This window comes from Sceloporus occidentalis, unplaced genomic scaffold (assembly GCF_023333645.1).
Source record: "Sceloporus occidentalis isolate IW3139 unplaced genomic scaffold, rSceOcc1.0.p SCAF_1, whole genome shotgun sequence".
NCBI lineage: Eukaryota > Metazoa > Chordata > Lepidosauria > Squamata > Phrynosomatidae > Sceloporus > Sceloporus occidentalis.
The window spans coordinates 131,570,236-131,587,598 of record NW_028316981.1 but is presented as its reverse complement, the minus strand read 5'-3'; the positions used below and the strand labels follow the sequence as shown (position 1 = coordinate 131,587,598).

The 17,363-nt window shown below is 38.2% G+C and overlaps 1 protein-coding gene across 7 annotated transcripts in view; it reads left to right on the top strand.

Annotated features, from left to right (window-relative positions):
- LOC149322170 (SAP30-binding protein) overlaps positions 1-15,025 on the top strand; it is a 57,047-nt gene extending 42,022 nt beyond the window's left edge. For all 7 annotated transcript variants that reach the window (XM_089536091.1, XM_089536101.1, XM_089536082.1 and 4 more), the window contains 7 exons: positions 4,343-4,431; positions 6,459-6,550; positions 9,140-9,200; positions 10,415-10,466; positions 10,869-10,927; positions 11,766-11,847; positions 13,993-15,025. In XM_089536091.1, coding sequence (XP_089392217.1) covers positions 4,343-4,431; positions 6,459-6,550; positions 9,140-9,200; positions 10,415-10,466; positions 10,869-10,927; positions 11,766-11,847; positions 13,993-14,174 — 617 coding nt within the window. In that variant the 3' untranslated portion in view covers positions 14,175-15,025. The remainder of the gene's footprint in view (positions 1-4,342; positions 4,432-6,458; positions 6,551-9,139; positions 9,201-10,414; positions 10,467-10,868; positions 10,928-11,765; positions 11,848-13,992) is intronic.
- The last annotated feature ends 2,338 nt before the right edge of the window (positions 15,026-17,363 follow it).

The window sequence follows — 17,363 nt, the reverse complement described above, 5'->3', positions numbered from 1 at the left end:
AATGAGTGCAAAAGCTTAATAAATAGATAGATAGACAGACAGACAGACAGACTTCATTTACTGACTGAATTAATTAAATTAAAACTCTCTGGAAGATTTTTAAGAAACACTATTCCAAGGAAAGGTTCAGAGTTTATGAAGCAATAAAGAAAAAATGTATTTGATTTGGGAGAAAAACTTGGTCCTGTTGATTGGCAGGCAATATGAGTTCAGATGACAAAATCTTTGGGTTAGTCTTACAGTATAAGACAGAAAGGCTAAAATGTAGTATAGCAGTATAGGTCGTGCTTCCCTTATCCAAAATGCTTAGGACCAGAAATGTTTTGGCTTTTGGAGTTTTTCAGATTTTGGAATATTTGCATATCTTGCATATGAGATATCATGGGCATGGGACCAAAACCTAAACAGAAAATTCATTTATGTTGCATATACACATTATACACATAGCCTGAATATTGTGCATGAAACAAAGTTTGTGTACAGTGAACCATTAGAAATCAAAGGTGTCAGTAATCTCAACCAGCCATGTTGGATTTTGGATTTCAGAATTCCAAATAAGAGATACTCAACCTGGACAGTTATGCTGGCTATTTGCCGTAATAAATGAAATGAATGAAGCTGGACAGCAGTTTAGTCTTACAAGAACAGAAAATGATGGCATTCTCTGAAGATGTCAGCCACAGATGCAGGCAAAACATCAGGAATAAACTCTTCTAGAACATGGCCATATAGCCTGAAAAACCCACAAAAACTCATGATGATGTTGTTGTTTTGTTTTGTTTTTTTAGGGAGCCTGCTTAGAAAATGGAAATTTGTACAATTTGCAATTAAGTTTTTCTAGGCAGGATAGATTTTTTGTACTGCTGATTCCTTCCAATTCATGTATGCTTCCTGTGGCCTCATTTGCCTTAGTCAAACCCTGAATCTAAACCATAGCTGCAAGGTATGGATAATTATTTACTTCAGAAGGCAGTGGCTGGGTGTGCCTGCAGTGGTGAATCATACCTATAGTCAACTTCCTGCATTCCCAGTGTGGTGTTCTTTAGGCGGGAAGCCACAAATGCCCACACCCGATCAAACGTTGCAGCCAGTCTTGCTACACCTGACTTGCGCAACAGTGAAGTTTTATTTTTGCAGAAATAACAGGATGCAGAATGTATAACATCCACAAATATTTCCTAGCAGTGGATATTTATTATGCTTACAGAAGGAGGGGAAGATGGTGAAGACAGTAGATGTAACAGACGTAGATTTCCTAGTTTGTAATGAAATGTCTGGTGCTCATGCCTTCCAGTCACTTTGGTTACAGTAATGCTTATAAAGGAAACTGATGCTTGTCATTTTTGTGTAGTACTAAGCAGAATCCCACTGCTTTGGTTTCATGGTAAAGTTTGCATCTCAAGAGAACAATGGTAACTACCAAGTGAGCTCGGAATAAAAAAATAACAGTCTTTTTCTATTCTGTTGTTTCTTTGTCTCCTTTCATATCTGTTTGATCTCTTTTGTTTCCTTTATTTCAAGAAGTGCATTCCTTCCAACCATTTCCTCTTCAGTACCTATCCAGAGAAAAGTTGATGTGTTTTCTTATAATAACTAAGAGAGAATGAGAGTGAAGTGAAAAGTACGCACAGCTCAATGTCCAAATCTTCAAACATCTGTCAAATAAAACTGAGGTTTTATATAAGATAAAATAAAACTTATATAAGATGCTTTCTTTTGCATGTTGAGCTCCAGCATGCTCAATACTTGGAGAAGTCAAGATTTCCACATTTCAGCTAAAAAAAACTGCTGCAAAGAAGTCGGATTACATGAAATACCCTGTTTGGAAAGCATCCAGAAGGATCCAGTGAAACCCAATACAAATGATTACAGGAAAGCTGTATACGTGGCTTACTCATAAAAGCCATTCTTTCAATATGCTGTTTCTGTGCCAGTTTTCTTGACCTTTTATTGTCCATCACTGTCTTATGCAGGGTGATGTTAAATACTTCAACTGCCTAATAAGGAGCATTAAGAAAATCCAAAGATCTGATATAATTGCTTGGATAGGCTTGAACTTATTTATTTCTTATATATTTTGGGCAAGGCTGGAGCAATCTATTTACTGTTTTGCTCTCACACAAATTCCATGTACAACTACTCCCTTTACCCTTTTCTCAAATGTCTTGCCTCCACTGTAACTAAACATAGTACATTTTTGTCCTTGCTCTCCCCACCACCACCACCAGCAGCAGCAGCTGATAGTTGTAAAGTTCTTAATTTGTAACAATCTCCTCCCTCCAGTAGCTTTGTAACCTGTAACAAGCCCATCGCTTGTTGTCAAGGGGTGCTGGAGCCAGACACTGTTTCTCGGGGGATGTTGGCAAGATTTCTGTTCTTCAGAGAAGCACATTCTCTGTAAATGCCAAAGGACATTTCTTTGTTACTTGTGACTGCAAGAGAATTTAATTCTAAAAGCATCCTGTTGGAGCAGCATGCTGCAGGAGGGGAGGGGAGTTACCCAATCATAGAATCACTGCCAAACACTCAGAGCAGGCAGAAGAACTGAAAATGGTTCAGCTGTTTGCCTCTTTATCCTCATGAATGTGCATATAACAAGCACCAACAGGGGGGAAAAACCCAGAAGCAGATAAATATTCTGCTTTGGACATTTTATTTACGCATATTAGTAGACTTCATTCTCCATCAGAAGACTCACAAAAGACAGTCATATAGGAGGCAGAAAAATGGAGGTCTCTGGACCACATGAATGAAAGTACATGTGAAAGAGATCTAGGAGTCCAAGTAGACCATAAGTTGAACATGAGTCAACAGTGTGATGCGGCAGCTAAAAAGGCCAATGCAATTCTAAGCTGTATCAATAAAAGTATAGTGTCTAGATCAAGAGAAGTAATAGTGCCACTGTATTCTGCTCTGGTCAGGCCCCACCTGGAATATTGTGTCCAGTTCTGGGCACCACAATTCAAAAAGGACATTGAGAAACTGGAGCGTGTCCAGAGGAGGGCGACTAAAATGGTGAAAGGTCTGGAAACCTTGCCCTATGAGGAACGACTCAGGGAGCTGGGGATGTTTAGCCTGGAGAAGAGAAGGTTAAGAGGTGATATGATAGCCCTGTTTAAATATTTGAAAGGATGTCACATTGAGGAGGGAGCAAGCTTGTTTTCTGCTGCTCCAGAGAACAGGACCCGGAACAATGGATGCAAGCTATAGGAAAAGAGATTCCACCTCAACATTAGGAAGAACTTGCTGACAGTAAGGGCTGTTCGACAGTGGAATAAACTCCCCCGGAGTGTAGTGGAGTCTCCTTCCTTGGAGGTCTTTAAGCAGAGGCTAGATGACCATCTGTTGTGGATGCTTTGATTTGGATTTCCTGCATGCCAGGGGGTTGGACTGGATGGCCCTTGTGGTCTCTTCCAACTCTATGATTCTAGTACAAGGTGTTGGTTATAACCTTTAAAGCCCTACATGGCTTGGGTCCAACCTATTTGAGGGATCGCCTGCTTCCATATAATCCACCCCGCACCCTCAGGTCCTCTGGGAGGAATCTATTGCAGCCTTTAAAACCAGACTAACTGCTACCTCCCAGAAGGCCGCCTCTGCAATTGCTCCCAAACTATGGAATGGCCCGCCGGACGAGATCCATCAAACTGCCAGCTTAGACAGCTTTAAAAAAGCTGTCAAGACGGATCTCTTCCAGCAGGCCTTTCCTGAATAAAGTGCCCGGCCACAGAATGACTGCCCCCCACATCATGGATTAGCCCACCGCTCTGTCCTTGTTATATTTTTATTGTGTTTTATAATTGTGTTTTTAATAGATATTTTAATTGTACATGTACAATTGTACAATTGTACATAATTTTGTAAATGTGGATTTTAATATGTTGTGAGCCACTTTGATTGTCTTGTAACAGAAAAGCTGGATATAAATAAAAGTTTTATTTATTTATTATTATTTACTGAAGCACTTTTATGTGAGTCAGTTGTTGCTTCTTTTTATAAACTGATGCTAGAAATACATGGTAGAAAATGTGGGATAAGTTTTATTTTTCCAAAATAGAAGCCTTAGATTTATCTATATAGGTAGGAGCATTGGACTGGTACAAGGTAGTTGTAAGTTTCGCAAACTGTCTAGTTTCTTGCACATCTTCCAATGCCTGTAGTTCTCCAACTTCAGAAACGGCTAACAACTTTGGATTATCAGTATCTAAGATCAGAATGCCACTGTTATAAAATCAAATTGATGTTTATTGACTTAATTGAATCAAGTTTCTATCAGGTTTATTGAAACGGCTTTCTCTACTCTCTAATGCTACATATTGATCAAAAGACCTTCTACTTTCAGCCTCCTTCTCTGAACGAGTAAGGAACATGTCACCGGATGAGATTAAAATCCCCTCAGAACCCCCAGGCAGATGTTCCAATCACCTGCAGGTGAGCATCTTCTTTTGTCATTACCTTACCTAAAATATCAAAATTTCTACAACATGTTGCTATCTTGACTATAGCTTACCGTTCCACAGAGGTTGCTTATGTCTTTCACTATTTCCTTATTTCAACCTGCCTTGCAAATAATTTCTGAATTTACATGTTCACTTTCTCAGATCAACTAACGCCATTTATTTCAGTTCTATAAATGACATATTTTGCTGTGCAGAACAAGAAAACTCATGACCCAAGCCCATGAATTGCTTGCACTGACTTCTCTCTCTCTCTCTCTTTTTTTTTTTTTTTTTGAATGTTCCCAAATTGATTTTAAGATTTTAAAATTTCATTGGGTCTGTGATGCATGGTGGCCCATCTTTAACAATGCTGTTGCACTGTTAGGTATTTATTCTATTTCCAAGCCACTCTTTCCCTTTTTAGTGTTAAAAAAGAAGAATCTAATGGATTATAACATGATCCTCTGATTCAGTATTGCCATGATAGTTCCATGATGGAAAAAAGATTTGCAGCTAAGGGAAGTACACACACACACACACACACAACATTTTATCCCCACCCGATCCCTAGGTTTGGAAATCAGGAGGGGTGGGAGCAGCAAAACCATTGCATTTTGTGGCAGGTTTGGCCTATTTTTTGGCACTTGTGGGCAAAAAAAAAAAAAAAAGCCTGGAGAGAGTCTGGGAGCTTGCAGGGAGTGTCCTCATGGACAGCAAAGGATGCCAGGAAAAGGATTTCTGGGCCTTGCTTTTGTTATATCTGCATCCCAGCCATAATCCTGGTTAAGGACCTCTCACTGTCCTACACTAGTAAGCATGTTTAATTTAAGCTTTACAACAGCTATTGAATTATACACAAGCAAGATGTTATCTTGATTTTAACAGTATACTAAACAAGAGTTGGTTCTCTTCTCATTACATTTGCCTGGTTCAAAGCCATGCTTCACAAAGTTTACACCCCAACTGAGACTTCAAACTCTTGCAAAAACTGTAGCTGTACTGTACACAATGAACACTATAATCTAAGGCTATAAAGCTGTATTGTTTCCTAACTAACAACCCAGCATGTTGTCTGGAACTGAATGTCTTCCAGGATACGATCCTTTGTGTGCGCTCTCTAATTGAATTTTTGGGTATGTGGGTATAGAAGCCTGATATGGCTCTGATTACAGCTATATAGCACCGAGTATGACCCTGAATGAAAAAAGTACATGTGCTGTCAGAACAGTAGTGTTTGGGTTTAAGTTTTTCTGATTATAGAGGGGAAAAACATCTGCAGTTTCTGCTGACTACTAGAAATCTGTGGTGAGATAGAGTATGATTCAAAATGAACACCATGATGAATTTTGCTGTCCTGCACCTAGGTCTCATCATTAAGATATCACATTATATATATGCAAGTATTCCTGCCTTTAAATATCTCTTGCTGTCTCTAAGTTTGATTTTTATTCCCATGTCTATTGCCCATCCTCCCCAAAACTTCAGTTTTAGAAACTCTAATGTCTCAGAATTACATGTAACAGAAAGTATATGTGTGGGCACAAGCTACAGATTTTATTCTGTTATCTCAGGCATTGTAAACTGTAGCTTAATGACAATTATGAACCAACACTCCAAGTATGTATCCCTGTTCTTTCAAAAAAGAATGCCTTTAACACTAGTGATTGTTTGTTCATTTCCAATCTCTTTTTATGGCCGAAGAGACAGGCTAATAGTCTAAGAGTTGCTTTAAAAGGAAAAAAAAGAAAAAGATAGTTGCTTCATGTCTTGCAAGAGCCTGTACCTTTGGGGGGGGGTGTGAAATCATTGTTTACATTGTGTTTTTATCTTCTCAGATTTGAAAATGTGTTTTAGTCCATATAAAGGGCCAGAATTGGCTTTTCTTTGTGTCTAGTACTGAACTGTATGAAGCAAATCTTTTGGAGGCAGAGAAGGGGCCAAATTTAAAAGCGTTTTCAACACCATATATTCAGATATTTGTATTCCTTTATATTGATTCTATGACCTTTATTTTTATAGGACAAGATACAAAAGCTGTATGAGAGGAAGATAAAAGAAGGCATGGACATGAACTATATCATTCAACGGAAGAAAGAATTCCGCAACCCCAGGTTAAAAAAAAAAAACCTTTCTGAACTTACATAGCATGCATGCTGTGGTGCTCAAAACCTGAGTGAAAAACAAATGTCCTCCCAAGTCACATTTTCACTAGAACAGTGAGACTGCTCATTTTCATTTCTGCTCCCATAATTACCACTTACTATGAGGAAATGCAGTACATATTGAAGGTTTAGAACTCAGGAAGCAAAATTGCTATGTTACTGTATTTGAAAATTCATGAAATTTCTGTGTGCATGTGTCTGACATTTCTTTACTTAAGCTAACTATACTGAAATAATATTAAATTAGTGTATAATATGTCTGTTAAGTGTAGCATGACAAAAACTGTCTTCCTGTGCAGTATGTTAAATGTACACAATGAAATGTACTTGTGTGCTACACTTACCGTGTACCCAAGAGTAATCAGAAAGATTTAAACACATACATAGATAAATTCTGAAATACCCTTTCTACCCAGATGTAGTACAGTTAAATGTTCACAAAGGATTATGCAAACTGGTAGATTTTATCTTTAGTAATTGGGTCCCTCTGGGGGAGAATACCATTCAGTAGTATATTCCACAGTAGTGGCTAAGAGTTTTAAAGAAATTCCTAGTCTGATTTTTTAGGCTAATGAGAGCAAAAGGTGTCACAGAATGAGTCTGCCTTATCTATAATTCCAAAATCCAAAATTGTCCACATGGTGGATAGTGGCAACTTTGCTTTCTGGTGCTTCTGTGTACACAAACATTGTTTCATGCACAAAATTATTTAAAATATTGTGTGTAAAAATTATCTTCAAGCTATAAAGTGTATACAATCCATAAATGCATTTCATGTTTATACCTAGGTCTCATCATTAAGATATCACATTATTTATATGCAAGTATTCTAAAACCTGGGGGGAAGGGGGGGGTCTCTGAAATCCAAAACACCTCAGGTCCCAGCATTTCAGATAAGGCGGAATCAACCTGTAGAATGTTTTGTTATCATATGACATCAGCCCCCTTCTGTTCTCCTGATGAGATACCACTTGGAAAGCATTTTTTTTCATATACTCAAAAACTCAATGACCTCTTTTGCCACTACTGTTGTGCTATATAGCACCGAGTATGACCCTGAATTGTGCTACCAATGCAGTGCAATAATTCAATCCTGCTTTAATACCCATTTTGTGTGGTCAGTGGGTGGGCTTTATGTGTAGCTTTGTTTATCATTGATCACAGGAGAAGGTGGCCATTTCCATTTGATTTCCTTTCAATTAGCAAAGTAACTAAGAAGCTTTTAAACTTCCCACCCTCTCCATTGGCAAATAACTGCCCCTCCCCAACTGTGGCTTGTTAGAGAAGCTGAGAAGCGAACACTTTGCTCAGTGACCCCCCCCCCCCCACCTTTTTTTGCATCTGGGTAGTCCAGTTCCAGAGTCTCTGTCTCTCACACACACACACACACACACATAAATCACTGGCAGATTAATCACTACTTTAGCTACTGGCTTTCATCTGCTTCTGATTAATCAAATCTTTCTGAATCAAGAAGTCCCCCCCCCCCCCCAAACAAGGAAAAAAAGGCCTTTTTAAACATCAGAGTGTTTTCATTTCATTTTATATTTAGGGGTGGGGGAAAAATCTCTGTTGAGTGGGGATAATGTTTTGTGAGGAGGTAGTCGGTGTGTGATATGCTGTGTGTGATAAGCTGCTAGCGCAAACTAAAGCTCCAATACCAGAAAGTTTCCAAAAGTAAAATAGAGACGAGAGGGATCCCAATTGTATAATGGTTTTGAAAACAACGTTATTTTAGCAGGAGAACAACCTGGTGTGACAAAGTCTTAGGACTTAGTTTCAACTAGAGTGATGTCTTATTTCAGCTCTTCCTTGCTAGTCGTTGGGTTAAGGATCCCATCTGATTTTGGATGCTAGTCTGTTTCCCCTCTTTTAAAAAAATTGCTACTCATAAGAAAAGTAGCCTTCCTCATTTTGTAACCCACTAGTTTTCTGTGTACACGAACTTTTTATAAATATCCTTTGTCATTGGCAACTGGACTTGCCAAGGTTAGATTTGAGTATGAATCTGATACTGGAAATGCAGTTGTCCCTCCATATTCGCTAAGACAGGGACGTAGCCAAAGGGGGGGGGGGTCTTGGGGTCCGAACCCCTCCCCCTTCCATTAGAAAAATGAATTGTGTGTGCTGCTGCGCTGCCGCACCCAAGCCTCATTATAATGGTGTCACTTAGTCTGGACCCCCCCCTTCCTAAAATCCTGGCTACGTCCCTGGCTAAGGTTAGGGGAACAAGACCCCTGTGAATATGGAAAAACCGCAAATAACAAAAAAACTGTTTTTACCTGAGAGGACACCTCTCTAGGAATCTTTAGGTCCTCCAGTGCAACTCTGTGGTCAATGTCCAACATACACTGACCATAGAATGGCACTGGAGTAGCTACAAATGGTCTTTCAGTGCAACTTTTAGTTAAAGTTGACCACAGAGTTGCACTGGAGGGCCTAGACAGTCCTATAGAGAACATATTAATGAAATCTGTGAATAATCAAAGCCACAATTATGGACGGATGACTGTAATGCATTGGAATGCTTTATTTCAGCATTTATGAGAAGCTGATCCAGTTTTGTGCAATTGATGAACTTGGCACAAATTACCCCAAGGTGAGTAGATGAAACAACGTTTGCTAAATTGGGTGGGATTCATTGCAGCTACTGAACTCTGATTCTGGTTCACAGGTTGGATGTGATGGTTCTTACTTCTAGGTTGTTGGATGAAATAGGAGTATCTTCTTGTCTTGTTTCAGGAAAATGGGTGCTACTACCCAATTGGCAGCAATTGTCATGTTATGAATGCTTTAAATCATTTTTAGGAAATGTAGAACAAGCTTTTTGTATTACCGTATACTCAACTATAAGTCGACCTCATATATAAGTCGAGGGCAGGTTTAGGGGCCAAAATTACAGATTTTGATATGACTCATGGTGAAATTGAGGGTAAAACTTAGGGGTATATAATGAAGGATGTAAAGGATGAAGCAAAGGAAAATAATGCCAAAAAGCGTACAAAATTCCAGCAGACAGAACTGTTTGTGCTCACTCTAAAGGCTGGCTGGATGAATGAGTAGAAGGTGCTTCCAAGACAGATTAAACCCTTGCCTTTCACCAGGGGATGGGGTGTGTGTGTTAAATTACAGTACTTACATTGACCCAGGGATAAGTCAACTCAGATTTTTGGGTCAATATTTTAACCTAAATTTCTAGACTTATACATGAGTATGTACAGTATATATATCCTATAATGTAGAATCCAGCACAGTCTCAACATTTTTCTGTTATTGTGTGTCACTCTTCCTCAGAGATTGTAGCAGAAGAAAAAAGAAAAAAAAGAACTTGGAACTAGACACTAGTGTTCTTAAATCTAATAGTGAAGGATTTGTAGGGGATGCAGCTTCAGTGACCCCCATTCAGAATGGCTATTTCTCCTAACCTTACTATCTTTCATTCTCTTCTTCTCTGTCTTCCTAGCACCATTTCTATACACATACAGAGAGAGATTTGTCTGTAAAGTTTTATAAAACAAATTTTAAGGAGAAAAAAACTGGAATATAAAATTAGGTATTTGTTTTCATTTTTAACTTTAAACACTGCTTGATTTTGCTGTGGGATTTTCTCCTTCCTTGCCTCCTGCAATACACTATACCATCCAAAATCTGATCTACAGAGAAATGCTGAGGGCTCAACAAGGAAATGTAAGCTTAGGGATGCCCTCCCCCTGACCTCATTGCACTTACTTTCATGAGAAGAATTAGTTAGATCCTGGCCTGTGTATTTTAAAAATTATAATTATGCAACAGAATTTTTCTCTTCTCTTTTAGGACATGTTTGATCCTCATGGGTGGTCTGAGGATTCCTATTATGAGGCACTAGGTATTCAATCTTTCCTTTTAAGTACTTTCATTGATTTGGTGAAAGATGCTGGAGCAGTTGTTCAGCTTAAATCATTATAACAAGCAGTATAGCTAAATTGTTTAACTAAAACAATGTATTTCTATTTTGTATACTTTCTTTCCTCCACGGACTTCAAAGCAAGCTGTTCCTGTGGTTTATACCATTTCTTCTTTATCTGATTGAGAAGCATGCTGACTGTAGTCTGGGAGTACACAATGTCTTTAATGGAAAGGGATTTTTTACACTGAAAATATTATTTTTGGAAAACCAGGGCATTTAAGAATCAGGGGTAGCATCTTTAATAGTATAGTGCTTTTGATCTTCTTGACATGGAAATTTGTAATGAATGCTGTTTATTGTCATGTGGCTCTGTCTTTTCAGCAAAGGCACAGAAAATTGAAATGGACAAACTGGAAAAGGCCAAAAAGGAGCGAACAAAGGTACCAACTGAAATCTGATATGACTGGTAGAAGCCTGTGTTGATGTACATTACTCAAAGAGTTAAAACAAATGTACAGTTAGAGAGTTAAAAGGTTTTCCAGCATTCTTGTAGCTAGCTTTTTTCATCTCAAGTCACTCAGCTTGCTCCTTTTATTCTGTTTTCTGCAAATTAAAACACATCTGTTGTTCTGTCTTCTTTCTACCATGATCATACAGACCTGTGCATTTGTCATCAGACTACAGTGATTCCTCTGGTTGCTAGGTTGCTGTCTGTAATGCACAGAGTACAAGTCATGCATGTAGAGACATGCATTCTAGAAGCTTTAATCTTATTAACTGTTAGGAACATGAAAGTCTGCTTTGTTATTGAAAGTATCTTATGTTGATCATAAGAGAACCAAGATTTTTGCCCAAAATGGTACCATATGAGTCTCTGAGTGTTTAGAATAGCCTTCTTGCTAGCAATATGCAACTTAGATCTGTGGAATAGCTTTGATACTAGCAAAACGTAGCTCTTTTCTGTGCAATGTTTTAAAAGTGTATATAATTTTAAATATTCATTTATCTCTGATCATTGATTAGAAATAAGAACAGAAAAGGCTTGTAGATAATGTGAGAAAAGCCTTCCTCACCACCAACATCAGACATTCCTCCTCCTCATAGTATTTAGTCATAGCTGATTTAAAAATATAATCAATTTCCAATCCTTATACAGTTGATTGTCCTCACTACAGCCAGGAAAAAATCTCTCTCATCATTAACTTTTGCCCCATTCCTAATTTCATTTAATAAGTATCTGACGTACAAAATATGAATACTTTTTTCTTTCTTTCCTAGATTGAGTTTGTAACTGGCACTAAGAAGGGCACAACAAATGCTCCTTCTACAACCACCACAACAGCCAGCACTGCAGGTGGAGGTAAGTTAAAGAACATGGTATAGTTTCACTTGCCCTTTATCTCCTTTAGATGTGTTTAAAAGGAGAAAAGATAGGCTACTGTTAGCACTTGGCAGCACGTAACAATAATAGCAAAGTAATTGGCATATGGAAAAAATGCATTAGAATTTTCTAAGTAAGAGAGAGCATTCTTTGAAGAGAAACTTCTTCAACTAAAATAAATTGTGTATCTCTTGGTATGAGGAAGAATCCACAGAAAGTAAGTTACACTCATCACCACATAGAGAGGCGTGGGAATCATGTAACTAATCTGTTGGGCTTTATGTGTGGCTTTACTTATCATTGCTCCTTCAGCCCATTCTTATCAGTTTCATTCCCTGTCTCTGCCCAGATCAGAGCCTTTCATAGCTCCCTGATTTCCCTGTTAATCTCTCTCTTACTTAGTTCCTTCGTCACATGAAAAATTTCTCACTGAGAGACCATTCTCTGACAAACAAAATCTCTGATTCTTCAGTCCAAATTGTATAATCTGAATAGAGCTATGAAACTTAAAATAAATATCTTTTTATATAAAACTGGCTGTGTATTGTCATATGTTGTGTCAGAAGTTTTGGAAACATGTTGGAGATCATTCATGCTATAGCAAATCTCTTGAATGTGGTAGGAATTCTATGGAAATGGTGAAATTTTGAGCAGGGTAAGCCCATAATGTAGATTCAGCAGGTTCTTTGTCACAGGAAAGTGTGACCTATACTTATCAACATTTTTGACCATGAAAATACAAGAGTAACCCTGGAAACTGAGTAGAAGGCACAAGTTGACAAAGAATTGCTCACTTCGGTGGCAACACCATAGTTTCCTTGAAGAGCATGTGCTTTGTGTACAACAGGTCTCAGATCCCTGTCAACTCCAGGAGGACTTATGAGAAAAAACTGAAACCCTGGAAAGCCAGTCTACCAGTGCAGTCAACATGTTGTCCTCCAGATGTTTCAGGCTCCACCCTATTGTCCCATGCTGGCTGGGTCTGATGGGCATTGTAGCCTAACATCTCTGGAGGGCACCAGTTTACCTACCTCTTGTGTACATAATACTCTATGGGCCCATTTAAAGTCACAATGGCCTGTTACAGACAGCCAAAATAAAGCTGCTTCGAGTCACAGTGGAGGTATGGTGTTTCAATGATGCATACATCCTAAGAGTCCAGAAGCCACACCAAAGCCACACTCCAGTCCTGGAGCGTGACTTTGGTGCGACTTCTGGACTCTTAGGACGCATGCATCATTGAAACACCATACCTCCACTGTGACTCGAAGCAGCTTTATTTTGGCTGTTTGTAACAGGCCAATATCTTCTTGTATCACTTGTTATTATTCACTCTGTACCTTATCAAGCATCTTTCAAGATGAGTCTCTGTTACAGATAGTGAACATAGATGTTTGTGAGGTTTTGATGATAAGGTCATAAGCACAAAACAAACTCATAGGGCAGGAGACAGTGCTCATTTTATGGTAGTGTTTCTAATGACAGCATATATTTCATTATAAACCTCACTCTGAGCATTTTTTGTGAAAGCCTTAAATAAATGCAACTCTTATGGGATATGTAATATCTTTAGATTGCATCCATCCATATCCATAAAGTAAAGGCCTCTTGGGGTTGTTTCACTTCTCAAAGCTAGTGGAGGAAAGAACATTTTTTAAAAATTTCATAAAATATTCCATGTGAGATGGACCTCTTCATTTAGTGGGAAGGTGAGCAACCTTTGTGGGGTCCAGAGGCCATTTTCCATCACCCTTGATCATGCTGTAGGCCATCCCATGTCCTCCAAATGTTATTAGACCCAGTCATTTGTGGCTAACCCAGTTACTTCTGGCTAAAAAATAAACAAAACTTCTAGTTTCAAACAATAGGTCTAGGAAGTAAAACAAGGTACGGGGGGGGGGGGGTGCACCTCATTTTACAGGGAAAAGAAGTGCCTAATTAAAAGGGCAAGAAACAATGAAGGCTCGAAAGAATTCTTGGAACCATTAGAGAAAAATCTTAGTGGACCTATGGGTGGCATGATTCCCACTTCTGATGCTGGTTTAGCTCTTCCAAAGACTTTGATTAAAAGGATCTAAGCTGAATATGCCCTGTAAAACTAATGTTTGCTTTTTCAACACACAGATGCACAGAAGAGGAAAAGCAAGTGGGATTCTGCCATTCCTGTGACGACAATAGCACAGCCTACCATTCTCACTACTACAGCAACATTGCCAGCTGTTGTGACTGTTACCACCAGTGCAAGTGGCTCTAAAACAACTGTGATCTCTGCAGTTGGCACCATAGTGAAAAAGGCAAAGCAGTGACAACAGTGAAGAAACTGACTTGGGTTTTTTCTGAAAGACTGAATCATGCCTAAAGCACCCCTTTTGGAAGCAAGGAGGGATACTCCCCTTCTTCTGGTGCAAAAATATGAAAGACTATTTAAAAATGGACACGAGATGGAAGAGTTGGCTGTACATATTCATATTCCCATATTCATATGGAAAGAAGGTTTTGGTTTTCTTTTGTGGGTCTGTCCCTTAATGTATTGTGGGCAGTGCAGTGTACTCTGTATTATGTTACTTCATCATAGTCTGTCTTTGTGTTAGGATCTTAAACTCTGTGAAATTAGAACTTCAAGGAGACTGTAAAGAGGTCGCTTCGTTGCATCCTGGGCCATTCAGTGTTGAATTACTCCTACTCGTTTTGCATTCTCATCTCTTGTTCCCGAGAATAATAGGCAACAGCATCATTGATTTTTCCCTGTGTAAAATTGTAAGAGGCATAAGGATAGATTAAAATAGACTCAAGCTTCATGTAAGCTATCACTGTGTAACCTCTTAAATTTTTATTTCAAATACTGAACATTTGAAAGCTTTAACATTTGAGATGAAATACTGAAAATCAACACAATTTTTTTGTCTAGTCTTTGGGAATCATTCTGTAAAAGATGGACTTTGCTGATGGTAGGGTGTTCGTAAAGTGAGCAGCAAATGGGTACTTTTTTGTGTTCATTTTAAATGTCTGTGTTTGATTGTGACACTGGAGCTCAACTACACAGTTGTAGTAATTCTGCCACTTTCACCAGTGTGGCAACAAAAATGCTGTAAATTCTTATTTAAGATTTCTTACCTATGTAATTTAACCTCTTAAATATAAAAACAATGTTTTCAAATCCTGTTGTCATACTTTACTGTTGGTATTTATCTGCCTTCTGTTTCATCTGGTAGAAATGTCCTGAAAAGTATTGTCTACTTGAGTAGAATCCAGAGAATGTTGCATTTCATTTAAGAGAATGCAGAATATTTGGGGAGGAAGCATGAGGGATGAAAGTCTCTGCTATCTCCATTCCAGTTCAAAATGTTTTCATGCTAATGATTTTTTCTAATTTTATTTGTAATTAGTCTGGCACAGAGTCAGATATACATTCATCCTATAGCAATTGGCAGCTGGAAATTTTGAAATGTAACAGCACTATGATAATTGAATCCTAAAAACTGGTTTTTGCCATGTCACAAGACTACAGAATCCACAACTGGAAGTTCTACTGAAGGGAGAATTCTACCTAATGATCAAGGCATCATTACTACTTATTTTTGTCTACTTACCTGATTGGTACCTTGATTTATATAACTACAGATCTGTGCATCATTTTATCAGTAGCTCACCAAAGAATACTAAAATATCTACCAGCAACTTTACTCTTTCTGTATCTGTTATAGTGATCTAGATCAGTGCTTGTTAGATTGTCTGATGTGGAGAACCAATGATTTCTTCCCCCTAGTGTTCCAGGGAGCGGCACCAAATATATCTCCTTTAGGTACAATTGTGTCTTTCTTTCCAGAAACTGCCAGGGACCACCACTTTGAGTATTACTGGTGTAGATGATGAAGAAGAATCCCCTGGAATAATTCTTTGCATCGGTGGCAGGGAACCTGTAATCCAAAAGATACTGTCAGACTTCCAACTCCTATGAGCCCTACTGTGGCCAGGAACCAAGAAACCAGGGTTAAAATGGTGAAACTGTTGCAGGAGGATCACATAGGCTCAGTGCTCACTCCTGTAATGGTTCAACAAGGAGGGAGTATTTGAAAAAGTTGACTTCTAAGTGAATATGTAAAAGCAGTGGTAAGAGTATCTTTGGTCTTTCAGATGTTGCTGGATGGCATTTCCTATTTGTCTTGGCCATGCTAGATCCTTATGGGATGCTATGGTTTGACATTGTTGGATGATCAAGATAAAAAAAAAAATGATTTGATCCTGGCTAGTTGACTTACAATGGGCCCTTGGTATCCTCTGGGGTTTGTTCCAGGACCACCCACCTTTCCATCCCTGTGGATATCAAAATCTGTTGATGCTCAAATCTTATATAAAATGGCAAAATCAAGGTTTGCTTTTTGGAATTGGGGATGGGTGGATATTTTCAAGGCATGGATGGTGAAATCTGGGGATAAGGAAGACTGACTGTACTTTATTTTACTTTATTTATTTATTGAATGTATATCCTGCCTTTCTCCCTAATGGAATTCAAGGCAGCTTACAATAATTTTTAAAGATACAGCTAAAACAGTAATGTACTAAAATTTACTATTATTTAAAAAATGCTAGAAAACAGTTAAAACACTTAAACGTATCTAAAACATGGTTTTAATATAAAATAAAAAGATTAAAAAACAGCACACCATTTTAAATCATTATTGTAATTATTAAAATTTATTTTTAAAGCACTATAAATTTCCTGTTGCAGTTGTGATATTATTTTAAGAGACAAGGAAGAACATGTGAGTTTGCTTGTTCTCAGCTTGCTAAGCCATCATTTGTCAAATTAGCCCATCACATTCAGTTGAATTAATTTGCTAGTAGGAATTAATTACAGTCTTATCTGGTTTTAGATTTTCAAACACTGGCTAGTGAAACTGCCAATAGTATCCAGAATTGGTAAGTGAACTATTTGTTAAATTTAATTCCACCACTATTGGGAATAATAAAGGGATCATTGGATGGATTTGGATTAGTTTCTTGATAGTTTCCCATCCTAAGAAAGGATCTCCAGTATGTCTCTTGCCAATTTACTCTGCATGACCAAACCATAATGAGCTGGAAGAAAATGAAGCCTATCACTACATTCTCTCTCTGGCAAATAGTACTTCTCACTGGCTTTGGTGAAAGGTTCATGAGGACAGGACAAAGAAGACACTTTCAAAGGTCACATAATCAATTCAGCCTAGCAAGGCCTCTCATTGCGTATGTGTTCTGGACTAATTTCATGTGGACTAAGAACATTTCTCTTTAATGGCAGTAGACAGAGCACTCTGTTCTCAGATAGTTTTAAATGAACCAAGAAAAATGCTGAGCTGACACCAACAAGGCTACAAAAGGTTCTAGATGTCTATCCTGACATCATTTCTGAATTCTGTCACTGACTTCCTTGTGTGGCATCTTGTCACATGGGCTACAATCCATTTTCTGTTTATATTGTAACAGAAAAATCTCTACAATGGGTAAACTTTTCA